General features: G+C 39.9%; 1 protein-coding gene across 10 annotated transcripts in view; it reads right to left on the reverse strand.

Moving 5' to 3' along the window:
• Nucleotides 1-20,407, reverse strand: part of ROBO1 (roundabout guidance receptor 1) — a 1,122,944-nt gene that overhangs the window by 387,664 nt on the left and 714,873 nt on the right. For 2 of the 10 annotated variants that reach the window (XM_053903220.1, XM_053903214.1), the window contains exon 1: nucleotides 11,442-12,571. The exons of 6 other annotated variants lie outside the window; for them this stretch is intronic. In XM_053903220.1, the coding sequence (XP_053759195.1) occupies nucleotides 11,442-11,496 (55 nt within the window). In that variant the 5' untranslated portion in view covers nucleotides 11,497-12,571. Of the gene's footprint in view, nucleotides 1-11,441; nucleotides 12,574-20,407 lie in introns of those variants that run through there. 2 more of the 10 variants (XM_053903221.1, XM_053903218.1) reach the window with 2 other exon arrangements.

Genomic DNA, 20,407 nt, shown 5'->3' on the forward strand with positions numbered 1-20,407 from the left:
CTTGCTCAAATGAGGAAAATTGGAAGAAACTTTACCTGGAGAACAGAAGATTTAGAAAAAACATAACTGTCTTCAAATAGTGAATCAGTTTCACATAGAAACTAAACCAGATTTTCCGTGGATAGCTTTGGAGGGTAAAAATCAGGGCCAGTAAGACAGGGAATAATGTTGGGCTCCAGCTTAACATGAGAAAAATTTTTATAAAGACTATAAATGGAGGGGCACCTGGGTGGCTCAGTCGGTTAAGCGGCCGACTTCGGCTCAGGTCATGATCTCGCGGTCAGTGAGTTCGAGCCCCGCGTCGGGCTCTGTGCTGACAGCTCAGAGCCTGGAGCCTGTCTCAGATTCTGTGTCTCCCTCTCTCTGACCCTCCCCCATTCATGCTCTGTCTCTCCCTGTCTCAAAAATAAATAAAACGTTAAAAAAATTAAAAAAAAAAAAGACTATAAATGGAATCTTCTATACTATGGGAGGTAAGTCCTGTCACGGGAAGTAATGAGGATAAAAACTCTGTGTTCTGGGTACTGCAGACAGGGCGTATGCATTAGAGAGACAGTGAATGTTCTAATGATATGAATGTTCTCTGACAGGTTAATAACAATAACACACATCGTATTATATCTAAATCTATTTATCTGTACATGGCTATCCATACCCTCAGACAAAATGCCAAAAAATAAATACCTTAATCTCTAAGAACTCAATGATCACATTTACATTTATTTTACATCACGTCTTCACTTGGTGGAAGCTTTTTTATGGTATAAACATAGGCTCCCTGAGCAGTCACACATATCTCTATTAAATTAGCTACATGGTAATCAACCATTTACCATCAGTTTCTTAAGTGCAAGGAATAAGCTTTTTTAAAAAATATTTTATTGTCTAGTTAGGTTGATTAAATAAATGAAACAAATGGATGCAATTATTAAAGTGTTCTCTAAAATATAACATTGTCATAAGAGAAAATTTATAATAATACATGTGGTAAAATCTACCTCTTCAAGTAGATTATGTAAGTTTTTCAGATCACACTCCTGGATGCACCTTGCAGCCATTTCCCTTCACCCAGCAAGATATTCCATTCTTTCTCTCAACATTCTCTGAGAATCTACTTATTCCAGGAAGTTTTCCCTAAGTTAATCCCCTTGTTCTATCAGTTCCCAAAATGCATTTCTCCCTTCTCCCACCATAACAAACACCTTTCCTTCATGTGCTGTTAACAATTCACCGACATGATCAACATTCATTTTCCTATATGTATGTACACAACCAGGATCTTGTATTAAAAGCTCTTATTCATTATCAGGTATGTCTGATAGATTCTTTAAAGTGTCTAACAGCAACAGAAGTTGATGGTTGGTTAATAATAATTTTTGATTGTTATCAAGATTGAGAGTGAGTATTTTACTGAGGAATAAAATGGTGTTATTAAGCTCTATTGATAATAAACAAGTAGAAAAGTAATAATGCAATTATTATAATTAACAAGTAGAAAAGTAATACAATTAACAAGTAGAAAAGTAATAATGCAATTAGCATTAACAAACAAATGGATGGCAAACTGCAAAGCAATGAATATGTGAAATAAATGTATTAAGAAGTATGTATTTTTAAATATTTAGTTTTTAGAGAGAGAGAGAGAGAAAGAGCACGAGTGGAGGAGGGGCAGAGAGAGAGAGGGGATGGAGGATCTGAAGTAGGCTCTGTGCTGACAGCAGAGAGCCCGAGGTGGGGCTTGAACTCACATACCATGAGCTCTTGACCTGAGAGGAAGTCAGATGCTTAAGCAACTGAGCCACCCAGGCGTCCCTTATTATGAAGTATATTTTAAGACAAAGAGTAAAACCTTATAAGACTAAGCTCCCAACTCCCACATAAAGGAAGGTTTTAAATATGATACCATTTTGATTAGTGGTACAGAGTAGTAAAGTAGTAAGGAAGTAAGAAAAGCTTCAATCTTCCCTTAAGCCTCATGTAAAGTAGCAACCTATAGAAATAATGAAGAGAATATAAATGTACCTCCCATCGAACATTTGGAAATACGTGTGGAAATCCAGAAAAAAAATACCTTAGAAATCATAGACCAATCTTAGTCAGACATATGTATTTAAAAGAGTAAGAAAAAGCAAAAGAATGATATTTTAAAAATCAACCCCATTACTTCTGAAATGCTACTGATTACAGTACTGTTTTTGATAGTTATTACAGACTAGGAGGTTTCATTCACAAGGATCATGTAAAGCAATGCTGCATTCTTTGTTTTCTATAAAACTTATCATCTGAGAAGGATATACCTTTCAAGGAATTATAATCACAGATTCTAATCAAGCTTCTGCTTACTACACTTTTATCTGTAACACCTTATCACCAAGTAGATCATCTATTTTCAAGCTCAAAAAAAACAAAAAGTCAACACCAGTTTTTTAGAGAAGTTAGATCCCAGTGATCATTTTTTTCCATATATATGGAAATTTCTATTCACTTAGAAAACTGAACTATCACAAAACGTCCTGGTTTTTACTACCTCACATTTACTCCACAAATGGAAAAGCACTGAATTCCATCAACCATGTTGTGGGACTCGACCTACGTTTCTATGTTCTGTGCTGTATTATACCAGGATGCACTCTTCGTTATGGGTTATCATGTGACAAGGAGAAGAGAAGAACAGACCATGGGATTTACCAGAAATTCTAAAATTTAAAAAGGCACCAAAAGAGCTTGGCAGCACAATCTACCACAATCTTGCATCACAAAAAGCATCACACACACACACACACACACACACACACACACACAAACCTTGATAACCTTATTACACTTTATACTGTTTCACCTATAATCATTTTCATTTAAAGGGAATAGTGTAGTGTGTCTGTAAAATGGTGAAGAACAAAAATTCTGTGATCAGAGAGGCTCGTTTCAAATCCTGACGCCACTGAACTGACTGCCCATGGTCAAGAATAACTTTTCTATACCTCATTTTCCGTATTGATAAACAGGAATGATAGCAATGCATTCATTCCTAATGTGGTATTAAATAAGATAAGGCATGTTAGCACTTTGCTGGGCAGACAGTAAACATTTTATACATTTTAGGTTTTACAATTATTATTATTACTATTATTATTAATTCCTATTCCTTCAGGTTCAGTGTATGCAATTGGGCCTATACTGCATCAATTTATCATATGATTAATCACTTTATTATTTTCCTCATCTGGGAAGTTACATATTTTTTTTAATAGCCATGCATATTTAAAACATTAGGTTAAATGTGTCAAGTGGAAAATAATGAAAGGATAATTTGGAATATGAAATCCTAGGAAATGATGAGCTCCTCAAATTGAATGATCCGTAACAGGAAAAAAGACCAAAAGATGTGATGAATTTCGTTTTCCCTCTGGCCACACTAAGTCTAGCGAAAAAGCTACCCTCATGATGCTTCTATTCCATCCTAATTCAGTGAGATTAATAATGACCTTGTCAGCAGATGACCCCTCTCTCCGCACAGTACCATGGTGAGGTTCTGACTCTTTCCTATCTTCCGTCCACATGTTTAGGTTTGGGCAATGTATCGCTAACTTCCTTAATTTAAGCAACTTCTAGTTCCAAACTTAATCCCAGATTACTAAGGAAATTCTCACACCTCCTCAAATATGAAGAAGAAAAAACCAATGAAGTTCCCTTCCACAGCCAGTACAACCCAGTTTACTCTGTTCGGACAACTTGTTAATTGAAAGGTCTGGAGACACTAAACATGCTTCTCCTGACTAAAGTCGCTTAAAGCTACCCAAAGGTGTGTAGTTAACACATACAAATGTGCTTTGACTCACTTTGTTATATGAGCAAGCACCATTTTAGTGAAGTTTCAAGAGTAATAAAGACTGCCTTTTAAATCAAGCCTGAGTAAAAAAAAATAAAATAAAATAAAAATAAAAAAAATAAAACAAGCCTGAGTAAACAAAACCCACTTTAATCTGAAACTAAAAAGGTATGCATTTTTTATTATATTTCTTTCACATAGGAAAGGAATCACAGGCAGATACTTTTAGCCAAACTAAAAGTTAGTACATCATTGGAAAAGTGGAAAAAGACATTGCAAGCTAAAACAAAAACTATAGTATAGTTAGATAGTATACAGGTTATTTAAATGTGGAGATCAAATTTTGAAACGGAGTGTATCTCATTAGCACCATATGACGCCAAATGATCTTGAAACAGACATATGTGGCCTGATTCTTATTCTTTGGCCCCATCTTCCTTCCAAACTCTACCTGGGTTTGACAGTAACATAAAAGGGCCTCAGACATGTTAGACGGGAGAAACTAAAATAGGACCTCTGTTTCCTTTTCTGCTAAAATCCAGGAATGAGTTTGCCAAGTTGATGTATTTTTCCATAACGGTGCATAAATTATGACCATATACAACATGCTACAAAGAACTTTACGGTCATATAAACATTGTCTTGTTCTGCTTATTGAAAATTTAAGTTAAATCAAGAGATAACATTTACCTGAAATGATTTTTAAAGTACTAAACAGTCACAAGTAACTATTTTACTACTCTTAAAATGCTTTTCCTCATATTAAAAGAATAGAGAAAGAAGAATCTACAGAGTGTTAGGAATACAAATTGGGTCTCTAATATCCTCAAGTAGAATCTCTTGCAGATAATTTGAGCAGAAAGTTCTGAGGGCTCTAAGCTCCCGCCAGGGCTGACTGTGGATAAATTGTCTCTGGTTCTCATCTCATAGACGAATTGAACACAGGCATGGGCGGCCCATACTTTAAACTTGGTGACTTGTAACCATCAGCTGTTACTGCCAGGAATGCTTTAAAAATATGTTTTCTAGAAAAAAAAAAAAAGACTAACATGAACTAAAAAATAGATCCCCCAGGGGCGCCTGGGTGGCTCAGTCGGTTAAGCGTCCGACTTCGGCTCAGGTCACGATCTCACTGTCCGTGAGTTCGAGCCCCGCGTCGGGCTCTGTGCTGACAGCTCGGAGCCTGGAGCCTGTTTCAGATTCTGTGTCTCCCTCTCTCTCTGACCCTCCCCCGTTCATGCTCTGTCTCTCCCTGTCTCAAAAATAAATAATAAAAAAAAGTTAAAAAAAAATTAAAAAAAAAATAGATCCCTAAAATACATGGCAGTATTATTAGGAATTGAAGTCTACTAATTCTTAAATGCCGACAAACCAATCTCTTGACGTAAAAAGAACATATACCCACTTAACACAGAACCACACTGCTCTGTTGACATTTGCTTGTATCCATTGATGGTGCTTTTAAACGCTTCATTTAAATGCCAAACTAGGTGACAGGCATCAAGCCTATAGACTACTGCCCATCAAACTGGTGGCTGAAGAATTTTTCTATAATTGTTTACCTTCTATACATTCTCCCCTAAATAATAAAATAAATTAATTAAATAAACGTGCTCTTTATCGGCTCTAAGCCATGGACAGCTGTGAACACCACAGAAGCACCTCTCTAGTTGAATGGAATCAGAAAGATATGCACAGTCAAGCTGTTCAAAATATTGTTTTATGTGTGGAACAACACTGTCATAAGACGTTTGGAAGCCAAGCACAATCTCAGAAGTAAGGGAATCTGTGGCAGCCTGTTCTGGCTGATGGGAAACAAGACTGAAATCTCCCATGAAGCAAGCAATAGGACACCTTCCAGGGTTAGAAACAGCCTTTTGGATGGTTAAAAAAAAAAAAAGAAAAGAAAAAGAAAAAAGCAGGGAGAGACAGAAAGGCAAGGAAGTGAAGATCAAAGCTATCTCCCTGTACACTACAGATAATCTTTTCTCTTCCTTTTCTTGAACAGCAAGATTGAAGGGAAGGGCTGGAGGTGGAGGGAGAAGGGGAAAAGGAAACCATGCTAATCCAGCATTGTAAAGAAAGGAGGTGGTCTTTTGATCTCCACAGGATGGCAACTTTATTGGCTATGCATAAGCAGTTTCCAACCAGCTGATCAACCAGGTATTAATGCTCGACCCCTCCATGATCAGTAACCATGAAGTGAGTTATCTGTGAACAGCAGTCAAGCAGAAGGTTCATCTACTACAAAATGACTGCCAGCCCACACCCGACATAGAGGGGAAGAGCAACCCCGGGGGGAAATGGTTGTCCCTCCACAGGCTCTCCCTTGACGAGTACCAATTATTTGCCTTGGGACTCAGAGCAAAATCTTTCTTCGAGTGTGCATGAGTGAGAATGACATCAAAATACAACTTGGAAACTACATGCTTTTGCAACCCCAGCAGTCATTTTTTCGACTTCTCTTCAAGTCACTTCTCCTAAGCATGCCAAAAAAATGCAGACATGATAAAGGCTCGAAGTGATTCAGTCCAGTGTAAAGAAATGATTGGCTTGCCTGGTGATCTAAAAACCTAAAGACCATTTACTTCATGGCAGGAAAAGGCATGCCTCCCCCCCAGATTTTCAAGTGTTCAAACCTCACTCTTATTTAGGTGGATTTTTTGGGTGAGTTTTAACCGTAAAAACAAACAAAAAAATATTGAGGGCTCCTGGGTGGCTTAGTCAGGTAAGCATGCGGCTCTTGATTTCAGCTCACGTCATGATTTCAGGGTTCGTGGGATCGAGCCCCGTGTCAGGCTCTGCACTGAGAGCACAAAGCCTGCTTGGATTCTCTCTCGGTACCTGCCTGACTTGCGCACACTCTTTCAAAATAAATACACTTGTTAAAAAACGATTGAATCTTTTTTACATTTTTCATTTCTCTCTTTCAACTGGGAAAGTACATGTGGTCACGAGTTTTGGAATCAGCTTGGTGCAAATCCCTGTTCTTCCATATCTCCTAACCTCTCTGTGATGTAGTTTCTACTACACAAAACAAGGATATAGTAACATCCTTATAAAACAAGGATACAGTAATATTTTATTAGTAATAGTACCTATGTCATAAGGTTCTTATAAGTATTAACAAGATAGGGTGAATGCTCGATAAATATTGATAACATATCTTCACAGTGATAGAAGTGGTCACTGTAGAGTTTCTTATGCTACCCCAAAATTCAAACTGCATCTCATTTTTTATTATGTATTTCCTTCTTTCATTTTATTGGTCTCCTCTAAGCAAAAGTGTTATGACATACTAGGTAACTAATTAGTTTTTCACTCCTTTATATAAATCAAGGCAGTTAATATTCTCAAGTCTCGTTAAACGTAACTTTAAAAGCTATTCTAGGGGCGCGTTGGGTGGCTCGGTCAGTTGAGTGTCTGACTTCGGCTCAGGTCATGATCTCCCAGTCTGTGGGTTCGAGCCCCGCGTCGGGCTCTGTGCTGACAGCTCAGAGCCTGGAGCCTGCTTTGGATTCTGTGTCTCCCTCTCTCTCTGCCCCTTCACAGTTCATGCTCTGTCTCTGGCTCCGTCTCTGTCTCTGTCTGTCTCTCTCTCTCTCTCAAAAATAAATAAAACATTAAAAAAATGTTTTAAGCTATTCTATGAATTCATTAAAGATTTAAATGTTTCAAATAGCTTTTTCTGTTTTAAAAATGCAAAATGTCTAGTTCTTTATATAGTGGCTACATACAGAGTATACACACAGACATCAAATGTTCAGAAACCCACTTTTCAGATTTGCTTTTCATACTGTGTACAGTCAGAGCACTGTTCTGTCTGCTCCCACTCCACCTCCTCCTGTCTTTTAAAACTAGCTGAATTCTGGATCTATTTCTACTACACTTCTCCAGACTTGGGCTTCTGGTTTCACTTCTTTTCCTTTCTTCTTATCAGTTTTCTTAATTTATTCCACAGATTACCTTAGGTCTAACTTTAAATTGAATAACGACTTTGATTTCCCTGTACTCTCCTGTAAGAAATCAAGCCTGCAAGTCAGTTATACTTTTAAGAAGCAAACGTTTTTAAAAGGGCCAGAAACGAACACAAGCATTACTTTAGCATCTTTTGTTAACACAGATGACACAGGAAGACTCAACCATCTACGATCTTCACTTGGCAAGTGAGGAAACCATTCATGTTTCCTCCCTCTTATTCTTGTTGCCAACATTGTTAATTTTAGATATCCAGGCAATGTAAAATAAGCAAACAAACAACTGTCCTTGTAGATTTGAAATTCAGCATTTTGTACCACTTTAATTCACACAAGAATATTTCATTTGTCACAGTGAAGACTAAGGGAAAACTTCAGGTAAACTTTATGTTCTCGGGAGATTTTAACCATAAATATCGTATGCACTAGAGGGCCCATTATCAAGAAATAAGGATACTCTAAAGGATGTCAAAGCATTCAAATAAATGTATTTTAAAAGCCAAAAAGTTTATAAACAAACTATTAAGAAATTGCTGGAATTACCAAAGAACCTTGTGTGGAGGTTTTGGGTGGGGGAAGACCAGACACCCAGATTAGTGGCTCACATAGTGAAACAACGAAAATATGGCCCTCTTCCCACAAGAAAAAGATCCCCCCTCCTATAAAGGAAGAAAGATAGCACTGCAAATTTTTACTGTATGTAAAATTCAGATCTCATCCTAAATTTGAACTGAAATTCAATTACTTTTTCTCCTTAAAATCAGGTTTTAGAAAATGGAGTTGAGGGGAGGAAGTCTATCAAGAAAAGAATGTTTAGAATCAGTTCCTGAGAGATCGTACAGGTTTTTTTTGGCAGTGCTACCCCATCCACTCCCCTCACCAAAAGTCTAGCTATCCTCAGAAAAGAACACTCAGATACATAAACTCACTAAAGAAATCCACCTCAATAAATGATTTTCTGAATACGCCTTTTTCCCAAAACCTTAGGTACCTAGAACAAAAACAGTTGTAGCATTAGATTAATAAATAAAAGGCTACAAAAAGCAAACACATATTCCAACATAACATTTGATGTTAAGTGTAACATCAACACATCAAAAGAGAGTTTTATGGTCTTTTTGAAGAAAACTATAGGACTTTGTTAGGTTGGCATCCAGGTTTAAAAAAAGAAAAGAAAAGAAAGAAAAAAAAGAACTGACAACCAATAGATACTTTTACAGGTTAAATCTTGTTGAAGAGACCTTACCCCCTCAGTACACTTTGATTTATTTAAGCTCACCACATTTCTCTTAAATACACTCCATTAACAAGCGATAGACTGTGATCTTAGGCTTGAGGCAAGATATGAAACACAATCTTTCAAGAACTTCATTCATTCCCTGTCCAGGTGTCTTGAGCACACCCCACTCTAGTTACTTATCTGAGTTCTGTGAAGTTTTATTCAAATCAATAGTGTGGCTTTAGAACAGCACACTGTCAGGAAATCACCCCAGCAGCCCAGTAATTTGGCCTCCAAAGTTCAGATTCGTGGCAGAGTGAAAGTCATCAGAGGAATGATAAAGAGCTTCGGGTTAAATATGAGAAAGCCCCTCCCAAAGACACCTCTGACCTGCACCCTGGTGAATGACACCTCGGTGGGGAAAACTCAGGCTTATGAAAAAGCATCAGTGGCTTCACTGGAAAATTAAATTAGAAAAAACAAAGCCAGAAATCAGTTAACTTTTAAGATTATAAATGCCTCCTACCTATTTAAATTACCAATCACAGATACTAATTCATGGAATTATTCAATCTGAAAGGAACACCTCCTACCCTGGATATTTCACGGATATTCCTCCAAGTGAGGCCAGAACAGGCACACTGACACGACCAGCTTTCAGTGATACCCTATTAGTGTGACCCTATCTTTAATCTACAGACGTGATAAAATGTCCCAACATATACAAACTCAGCTCAAACAGTGACTAATGACCATTAATCCCCCTATCTTTAGTAATCTGCCTCTCTAGTCATTTATCACACTGACACCTCACTTTACACACGTGAATAAACTTTAACTGAGAAGGTGAATCAACAAAAATCTCAAAGGTATCTGAAGCTGTAAATTAAACTAAGGGGAGAAGCAGCAAAGAGAGACAAATAGAGAGATCAGACCTTAATGTTTCTGATTTGCATCTGTGGCTGGGGTGTGGGGGGTGGAGAGCTATTCAATCATCCAGATCTGCAAACTAAGAAAGAAGAGGCTCTATCACGGAAAGGGGAAGCTGGAAGTAAGAGGCAGTCCCAAAGAGTTGGTTTAATCTCCTCATCCATCCACTGCAAAATATACAACAACTTCAGTTTTCTGTTTTCTTCAAAGGAATAACAATTTAATGGAGTCCTTGGTCTAGCTGCAAATGTTCCTTTTAGTCAGGAAGCATGTTCACTAGGCTAATTCTTTCAGGGATCTGCTATCATTTAGCTGATGTGCATTTTCTTTTTCATATTTCACTGACTTAAAGTAAAATCCTTGGTCAACACATAAACCATAGCCATGGACCACAAAAAGCTAAGACCAACCCTTCAAAACTGTTTCATAATCATGGAAACTGAGTGATTCTAAGTGATAGGCTCTGATGCAACTTGAAGCTCAGTATTTAACTATTTAAAAAAAAGAAAAAAAATCCCCTGAGGTGTAGTGTGTGTGTGTGTGTGTGTGCGTGCGCGCGCGCGCGTGTGTGTGTGTGTGTGTGTGTGTGTGTGTTAAGGCCTGAAATTGGAGCCTTGATTGAAACCAGAATCTACCAAAAGGGAAGAAAGAAAAGTTGAGTCGTGGCTCACCCTTAGTAAAAGTTTCTTAGGGAGTGTAAGAAAACTACTTTAAGTGTATGTTACTCAGCAGGACCTCATGGTAGCATCCTTACAACGATTCCTATGAAAAGTTTCAGTACCATTTAATTAATCGCCAAAATCTTAAATTCAGCCTTCTGCTTTCCCTCGCCAATGAAAATTCCCAGGCAACTAACTGTTCCCTTTCCTATACTTGCAACCGCCTGATTTCCTTCTAAATCCAGCCAGGCAGAGTGGCTAGTTGATGCTCTACCCTAAGAAGGAGTTATTTCCTGAAGTTTCTTCAGAATCGAATTTAATTACAGACCTTGGTTACATAAAACTAACTACTAATAACTCCTTGTGCTCGGAAGAGGAGGGGCGAATTGGACGACCAGGTTCAGGAATCCTGGCGAGTCTCTGGGCCCCAAGTTCTCCGGGCGCACATCACCCTCTCCGAGGGAAGCTGCCTGACGAAGGATAAAACTCATTTTGGCTCATCCGGAGGCCCCAAGCTCACCGCCAACCGCTGCCTCCTCCCACCCGGGAGCTCAGACCGTGCGTTTGCCCAGAGTGATCTGGGCGTGCCCTGAACTTGGCAAAAGGCCGAGGTCTGAGATGAGGCTTGGGGGTCTTGGGGGAAGGGGGGAAAGGGACGACCAAAAGTGCAAACTAAGAACCTTTTCGCTTGAAACTCCCACAGGGATCGAACCCCTCCAGCCTCAGGAGGGAGCGGTCGCCGAAACCCGGTTCGAGGTTTGATTCCGAAAAGTGGGGAGGGGGCGAGCAAGGGGGATGAAGGGTGAAGAAAGAAGACGCGAGGTTACCTGAACAGAGACATATTAATCCAAAGAGGTAAAAGTGAGCAGGCTCCGCGATCATTGTCCTCGGGTGGATCCTGCATACAGTCTCATGCCAAGAGGAGGGGATAGAAATGGGGTCCCCAAATTTATGAAGAGAAGCCACACACCACACACACTACACACAAAGGCTTAATATAAGCAACGTGGGTCAATCCGCCAGGAGTTCTCAGGGCAATTTACTTGTCGACCTTTCCGGACGCTTGTCAATACCTCAGAGCCCTTTGCAGACCAAGAATCCCAAGGTTTGCCTTCTCTGGCTCCAGGCTTTCCGACGAGGCTCGGCCACTTCCAAGAATCATCCAAAGCGAACAACAAAGAGCCGAGGGAGAAGAGCAGTTGTGCGGTTTCCTGCCTCCGGGTCTCGCCGAGCCTCCCGGCGTGCGCCCCCACACTGTGCGCCCGAGCGCCGCGGCGAGGGCAGGCGCGGCAGCGGCAAACTTGGGGTGTGAGAACGGTTTAGGGAGGGCCAAAAAGTGCTTCTCGGTCTACAGGCTAGCCCAGTCAACAGCTGGCCATGAGCGGCGGCGAGGAAGGCAGCCAAGGCAGCGGCAGCAGCTCTGGGGGACCGGCACAAGGTGCTGGGGGTGTGCCTGGGTGACTCCGCGCGCTGGGGCCGAGCGAGGGGGCGGTGCGGCGACAGTGGTTGCCCGAGCCGGCCCTTGTTCCCATCACTTGGGGGATGCGGAGGGCACTGGGTTCAGCAGCAGGTCCGCGGACAGACGCGCACCTCCTCGGTGCCCCCAGCCCCGCGCAGCGCTCACCATTGCCCCGGGTCCCTCGCCCGCCGGGGCGCGCGCTCAGGGCACCCCAAACTCTCCGCTGCTGGGACGCTGGAGCCCAAACTTCTGAGGATAGCTGCCCGCAGCCTTGTCTCGTGGGAGCTCTAAAGAGGCAGCTCCTGGACCTCCCCGGGCTGGCGGAGAGGGGCGAGGAAGATGCTGCTGCGGGTGGGAGCGACGGCCGCCGGGGCTCCCCGGAGCTCCGCCGGGATCCGCAGCGTCTGAAGTTTCTGCTCTCACGCTGCCTCTTCTCTGGCTCAATTGCTTGTGGGTTTCCCCACCGTCCCCGCAGCTCCCAGTTTCCTCCTTCTCCTCCCCGGCCCGCGAACACTTAAAGGGGCCGCGCAGTCCTTTCCATGCTTCACTCTACACTCTCCAGATGCTGGTCTGGCAACTTCTGCTCGTTAATATTTTCATCCACGAGCCAGGGTGCCCGAGTGCGCCCTCAGGTGAGATTCAAACTGCTCAGGATCAGAAATCCAAACGAATGGGAACTTGCCTTGTTTTTCTGGCTGCCCCTCGCTCCCCTGCACCTTTCTCCAAATGGAACCTCCCAGCCAAAGACTTCAAAAATCCTCCTGGTCCAGCTTAACCTCTTCCTTACCGCTTCCAGGAGTTGGAATAAACTCACAAATAACTCTACCTTACATTACTCTGCATTTGCATTTTTTGGTTTGTTTTTAATCAAATTTGGGCAAACAAACCTGTAGGACAAGGAGGTAGAGTGATGACTATCTAGAATATATTAACTATTACACTCTATTGCATAATAGATGTGCATCGTATTACAAAAGTCACTTTTACATTGCAGTTGCTAAGAGTCCTGTGGAAAGGCTACCCAACTCAAAGGGGCGTAGGGGTGAGCCGTGGGGTCTTTTCTTTGTATTTCACCAAGAGCCTCTGTTTCAACTTTATTACTCTAGGTATTAGAATGTTAACAAGGGGGAAGTAATCAGAATGAGGGACAAAAGCAATATATATATTTTTTTTTCAGCATTTTCTAAACCAGAGGGCCTGCACTTTGACACCCCATGCACTCTCTGAAATCCCAAACTACAGTTACTATTTCTTTTAGCATGCCAAGTCTCAGTTTTCTCTTCTCAAAAATACTCTTGAAATATTAACAAGTATTAACAAACCCCACCCAAAGCAAACTAAACCTAGCATATCTGAGGAGCAATCTTGCATTTGTTCACTTTTTTTTTTTCTTTCAGTTAAGTAAGACACCTGAGACATGGTGAGGGCCCAACACATGGTAAATATTGGAATTTACAGCTATTCCTTTGGGGCGCCTGGGTGGCTCTGTCGGTTAGGTGGTTGACTTCAGCTCAGGTCATGATCTAGCAGTTTGTGAGTTCGGCCCCCCAATCGGGCTCTGCAGTGACCGCTGAAAACCTGGAGCCTGCTTCAGATTCTCTCTGCCCCTCCACTGCTTATGCTCTCTCTGTCTCTCAATAATAAATAAACGTTAAAAAATAAAAAAAAAAAACCAACCATTCTTCTTTTAAATAAATCATTACCTAAAGAATTAAATACAGTCACTTCAAAATGATCATTTGGTATCTATCAGGATGCTCTCAGTGGTTGTCCCTGGAGAGGAGAAATGCATGATAGATGGTGCAGGGGAGGATGAAGTTGCTCTTTTCTTTATGCTGCTGTGCTTTTCTATTTTTTTTTTTTTAAGTGAACATGCATTACCTAATGAACGACAAAATTTCAAAAGCAAATCATAACATTTATTTTGGTTGCTTCTGGTACAACCAATGACCATGAAGCAGCATTTTGTAGAAAGAAACTCTGGTTAACAGCACCTATCTCTGAAAGTGAAAGACAGTTTGATCCTGGGAAAGCGGAGTGAAAATTCAGTAAACAGGATGGAGATAAGAATTCAAAGACTCCAACCAAAGTCTTTCCAGCAATAAAAACAAGAATGTGCACTAACTGCTGGAAAACATACATTGATTTGGTCTTTGTGAAAGGATATTTAGCAAGAAACGTAGAATATATTTCCCCCCCCCCACCCCCTTGGGATAAAACATGCTATTAAGATAAGCTTACCCACTAACAGAAAATAAATAAGGTAAAGCATGGTACTTGAGAGAGAAGAGAAAATCCTTCAAATCCTCATATCATCTGAGTGCATTTTAAATAAAGATTTTGAACATCCACTGAGTAAAAGGTATATACTTTTAAATATAAACTAGAATATGTAGGAGAATTCCTACTGCATTGTTTTACAAAGTGGGTCTCCTAGTCTCTAGAAGTTTGCTAAGATTTCTCAGAATCTTCTTCATTGATCTCATTATCATTGAATGGAAACCATATGTATACTCCTTTTAATCCTTTTGTTTCTCAACCTCAGTTAGCAACAACCCTCTGTCCCTCCCCCCCCCCCCCATCTCCTCTATCTTATCCTTAGAGATCATATTACCTAGGACTCAACTGTAAGAATCCTCAAGGAGTTAATTTTGGCCAGCCCCGATGAGGACCATCATGGCCAACCTCATACGCTGGCCCTTTCTTTTTCCTCTGCCTCATGCAAAGTGTACTTTTCTGTCAATTATATCAGAAAGGTGGCATCTGAAGATAAGAAGTTGTATTCAGAAGATATTAGGGATCTATAACAAATGAAACTCAATGTACTTAAGAACTTTTGCAACTCCTTTCTTCCACTCACTTACCTACTGTTACCCATGAAAAGAAACACTTTATGAACATCATCTGTGTACAAGAAACAGTAAAGGGCTCTGTGGCAAGATGCAAATAGAAACCCAACCACAAGGCCCCCTGAGCTCTTACTACAGCGAGCCATACAAGCTCCAGAGTGGAACCTATCAAAAGAAGTAGAAGCAATGTGTCATTGGGGTTAAATGACAGTTCAATCATTCCTGGAGATGGACGAATCATAGCCAGTGCCACCTTTCCATTTCTACTCCTGAAGATTAAATTACTAATAGAATACAGAAATGTGCAGTGTGTCTGTATGAGTATGTGTGCAAGTGCACTCACACCATGTAGACATGGATAGGGTGTCCACCCATGTCAGGTCTTCAGGCAAGTCTGACACATACAATAGAACTCTGACTCATTCCAGACTGGTTGGGAGACAAATAGCAACGTAAGGAGAAAGCGCCATTAACTTGCACTCTGAAACTCTGTTCTCATCACTATGATCTGAGTAAGTCATGACTTCTAAAGTTCCATGTGGAGAATTCTGATCTCATTTGGAGCTTATGAAATTCAGGATCCCTGAAATGTCTTCTTGAGAATTTGGAGGAAACTCGAACACAATACACTCAAAGAGCCATGTGAATGGGGCTTCTTTGGCAGTAAATATTCTAGAGCTGTGATAATCTCTTAGGTTGGTCTGATCTGATTTTTTTGATGGGGGTAGTTACAGGAACTCAGGAAATAACAAAACTCCCAGGGTCCCTCCAGGAATTCCAGATATCACCCAGATCAGGAGGAACAGAGCTCCTGAGGAAACTACAAACCCGAACACTGCTCTCTCTCCACCTCCTAGGAAGAAGCCTTAGAATCAGACTGTGCCTGGGTATGGGATATACAGTAAGAGGTTCCAGGAGATCTGGTGAGAAGCAGCATGTAATACATACAGTCCACATGAAGGCTGTGCTGCATATTCCAAGATAGTATCTCTTAGGGTACGACAGCTAGCTTAGCAATTTTTACATGAAACTGCTGAATAATCTATGAAATCTTTTGTATCTAAGTCAATGAACTACGTAGAATATTTGAATAATTTAATATTTGAGTATTTTTTTTCTAAGTGGGATATCTATGAGAAATGCCATTCGATAAAGTGACCTAAAGTAACCCTAATAAAGAGAGAATAAACACATCTGTTGGAAACATCTACTGTTTTGAGAAGCCCTGTCTCTTTAGTAAACACTGCTTAGTCTATGCCATGCTGCTCATGTAGTCATATCTCTAATCTTCCATTCCTAACAATTAAGAGCCTCAGCTTTCCTTGCTAAACTGCAAGTGGTAGTTACTTTGGAGGAAACTTACTTTTGTTTAAAGGAGCAATACAGTATCACTTACATATTCTCCCTGCCATGTATTATAGCAACAAGTCATATGTAAGAAATCACGTATGGCGGAGGATACAGAGTTAACATGCAATGGCAGTTCAAGGGCGAGAGAAGTAATTTAGGACTGGAGAAATAAAAAAAAGGAACGAAAAGAATACTAGATAAGATTTTTAAGTGTTAACTTTTTTTTTCATGAAAGAGTCAAGTTTACCATGATGCTTTCTTTTAAATGTACACAGGGCACACTTTAACAGCATTTCTTTTGCTTGTTTGCTTCTCTGGCTTTTAGAATGTGTAATTATGGGCCCCAAACTGGGAACCATAGGGAGAGGAGATTTCCTGGTTATGTGTCTTCACTTACTTAAAGACTTAAGGCACTGTCACCTGGACCAATTTCTTCACTACAGGAAAGGGTGCGAGAGAACTCCACTAGTCTCACTGTCTCTAAAGCTCATTAAAAAATTTCAGCTATGATGCACTCAAGCTTCTGTGGAATTACTGTAAATGTGCTTGCCTTTTACCATCTCAGCACCTTGGGGACATTGCACATGTTCTGAACCTAGGTGCTATATTGGTAAGTCTTTTTGGTAGAATCTGGGACCTTAACTATTCGGGCCCTTTATAGACATTGCCTTGATCTAATTCTCACCATGATTATGTGAGGTGGTATTATCATCAGAACTTAGAGATAAGGTTGAGACAGTAAATCATTAGCCGAAGGTTCAGGGGTCTGTAAGTCATGGATCTTATATTTGAATCCAACTTGTTTTCAGCCACAGCACATAGAAGGGGAGGGAAAGAGAGTTTCATGGTAGGATAGGCTTGGGAGACTTTGAGGTCATCACATTTAAAAATGGCTCAAAGCCTTTGATATGCAAATGAACATGTGAGTCCCCAAGGGAAGAGCTTCTGGAGAAGCCCTGCCTTTTTAGTAAATGTTGCTCCTTCTACACCACATTACTACTACAGTAGTATCTCCAATGCTCCACACCTGAAAGTTAAGATCGTCGGCTTTCCCTGATTAAATTGCGTATGATGCTTACCTGGGGGAAATTTATTTGTCTTGAAAAGAGCGATGTAGTATTCCTTACTGAAAAAGGCTGTAAATTGAAGTGACTGCTTGTCCAGGCCACACTTCAAAGAGCAGCCAGAGGGATCTTGTTGAAACCTGAGTCAAACTACATTCTCTCCTGTGCCCAAAACCCTCCAATGGTTTCCTACCTCACTTTGAGAGCTCACTCTTCCCTGACAGTATCTCCTTCCCCATTTACTTGGCCTTGCCAATTTGCTCCACAGCAAAGGCCTCCGTGTTCTTCCAGATTGTTAGCCAGCAACCACCTGCCTCAAATATCTCATTCTTGCTCTGGCTTGAATCCTCACTTCCATAAACCTATAAGCCTCCTCTTTCCTCTGTCAGGTTTTAATAAAAATCAAACCTTCTCAGAATCTTTTCTGATCACCAATTATAAAATCACATTTTTATGCAATACCTTCCCTACCCATTCCATGTTTTCTTTTTCTGTTTTGTTTTGTTTTTCTCACCAGAGCACCTACCCCATCCAGGATGCTATATATTTCTTTATTTATTTTTGTCGACTGCTTCGCTCCTCCTAGAATATTACACAGAGTCAGGAATTCTTGGCTACTTTACTCACTTTTATATTTCCAGCGTCCGAAACAGAGCCCAGCACCCCATAGACCCTCAAAGATTTGTTGAATGAGTGAATAAATGAATGAATGAACCATATTTCATGGTTAAAATATCTTTTGGGAAAATGCTTCTTTAGTGAAACTCTCTGTAGTTCTAGAGTATATTTTCTCCAATATGTAGTTCTATTATTTATTAAATCATTAATTTTTTGTAATTGAGAAACCTCAAGTTTAAAGAAACCGACTTTCCCCAGACCACTCCTTTGGTTGTACTTTATCCAAAGCCAGAACCCAGTCCTCTAAATCACTATAGATTTCTTTCCACTGGAATAGGTTAATCAGAAACCACTTAATAAGATTCTCTACCTTTAGAATCATCAGTAGATATGATACAATATAATACATATTATATTATTCCATATTATATAGTGAAGTTTGCACATTTCTAACTTATCTTCAGGAAAATAGGAATCATAGCTTTTAAAAAATTCTTCAGTTCCTAATAGCATAAAGCTAAGAACAGCCAACATTTATATAGCTTTATGTGCTAGAGGCACTGTGTACAGTGTTTTACATATTTAAATCCTCAGAAATACATTATTTGATCAATTAATATTGTCCTGTTTTATACACGAGGGATGAAGGGATTCAGGTAATATGAGGCTGAGAACATACTTGAACCTTGGCTACTTGGATTTACCCCTGCAAATAAAAACTGTTACTTAATGTTATTCTTTTTTTAATGTTTATTTATTTATTTTGAGAGAGAAAGAGAGAGTAGGGGAGTGGTAGAGAGGGAGAAAGAGAGAGGGAGAGAATACCAAGCAGGCTCAGTGCTGTCAGCACAGAGTCTGATGTGGGGCTCAACCTCACAAAGAGCAAGATCATGATCTGAGCTGAAATCAAGAGTCAGTTGCTGAAGTGACTGAGCCACCCAGGTGCCCCCAAAGTAATGTTATTGTTACAGATTTGGGTCTAGCTGGAAAAAAGCTATCAATGTGTAAGTTTTGTTTGTTTGGAGATTTACTTTCATTTGGGGAAAAAGTACAAGAAAGTGACTCTGAAGTATAAGGAGCTGTAGTTATACTTTGATATGGAATTTATACATTTATTTTAAAAAAATTTTTTTAATGTTTATTTATTTTTGAGAGACAGAGAGAGACATAACATGAGCCGGGGAGGGGCAGAGAGAGGGGGAGACACAGAATCTGAAGCAGGCTCCAGGCTCTGGGCTGTCAGCACAAAGCTCAATGCAGGGCTCTAACCCATGAACCGTGAGATCATGACCTGAGCCGAAGTCAGATACTAAACTGACTGAGCCACCCATGTGCCCCTGGAATTCATTCATGCATTCATTCATTCATTCATTTAAATCTTTAACATTTATTCATTTTTGAGAGACAGAAACAGAGCATGAGTGGGGAAGGGGCAGAGAGGGAAACACAGAATCTGAAACAGGCTCCAGGCTCTGAGCTGTCAGCACAGAGCCCAACGCAGGACTCAAACTCACAAACTGTGAGATCCTGACCTGAGCCGAAGTCAGACGCTCAACCGACTGAGCCGCCCAGGTGCCCCAGGAATTTATACATTTAAATCTTTTTTTATTTTATGTACAAAATGTTCAAAGGGTGGTTTTTTTTTTCTCTTAACTCTGATGAGAAGGCATGGAAAAATATATAGTACAAGTTTTTTAAGAACTTCGAAGTATATTGAAAATCATAAAGATGAATATATATTTATATTTTACCATAGAATTCTGCTATCTTTTGGTTCTTGCTTCCAGATATATCTGGTACCAAGCATATACTATACTAATCATGAATTAGAATTCTCTTAAATTGGGATCATAGTTAACAGCTGCACAGCTGAATGAAACACTCGATAGGCTTACATTTTGAACACAAACCGACTATTTTGTAAGTAATTTACATTATATTTAATTCTGCAGATGTGTTTTATAAAACTGTTTAATGTTTTTGGTTTTTCATTGCTGTTTAAAAAAATCCTTTCAAGAAATATTTAGAAGATGGAGGTACATATGTTGGGATTTATGTCTCATTTTGTATATTCATTATGTTTTCCCACCTGCTGCTTTGTTTATTCTGAATAATGTTTTACCTAGGTTCTAACAGTTATTTTAATCAGTTCATTAATGAAATATTATGTTGATTTGAAAAACACCTTGAAATTCTATTAGAGTTTCCTATTTTGAGGTTATTTTCTGGGTCAGTAAATTAGAAGTAGGCCTTCATATTTAATGTTGTGCTAACCAGAAAAAAAGTATCTAAGTTAATCATAAATAATACTGCTACTAATAACATTAATAATAAGGACTCAATTTCCGTACTACACATCATATTGAAAATTGTATGTTATTTATTTTACAGCCTTTTAATGTATTTCTCTCTTATGGTTAAGAAAAAATGACTTCTCATTTCAAAAATCTAAA

The sequence above is a fragment of the Panthera pardus genome, unplaced genomic scaffold (assembly GCF_024362965.1).
Source record: "Panthera pardus isolate Hobbes unplaced genomic scaffold, ASM2436296v1 HiC_scaffold_16, whole genome shotgun sequence".
Taxonomy (NCBI): Eukaryota; Metazoa; Chordata; class Mammalia; order Carnivora; family Felidae; genus Panthera; species Panthera pardus.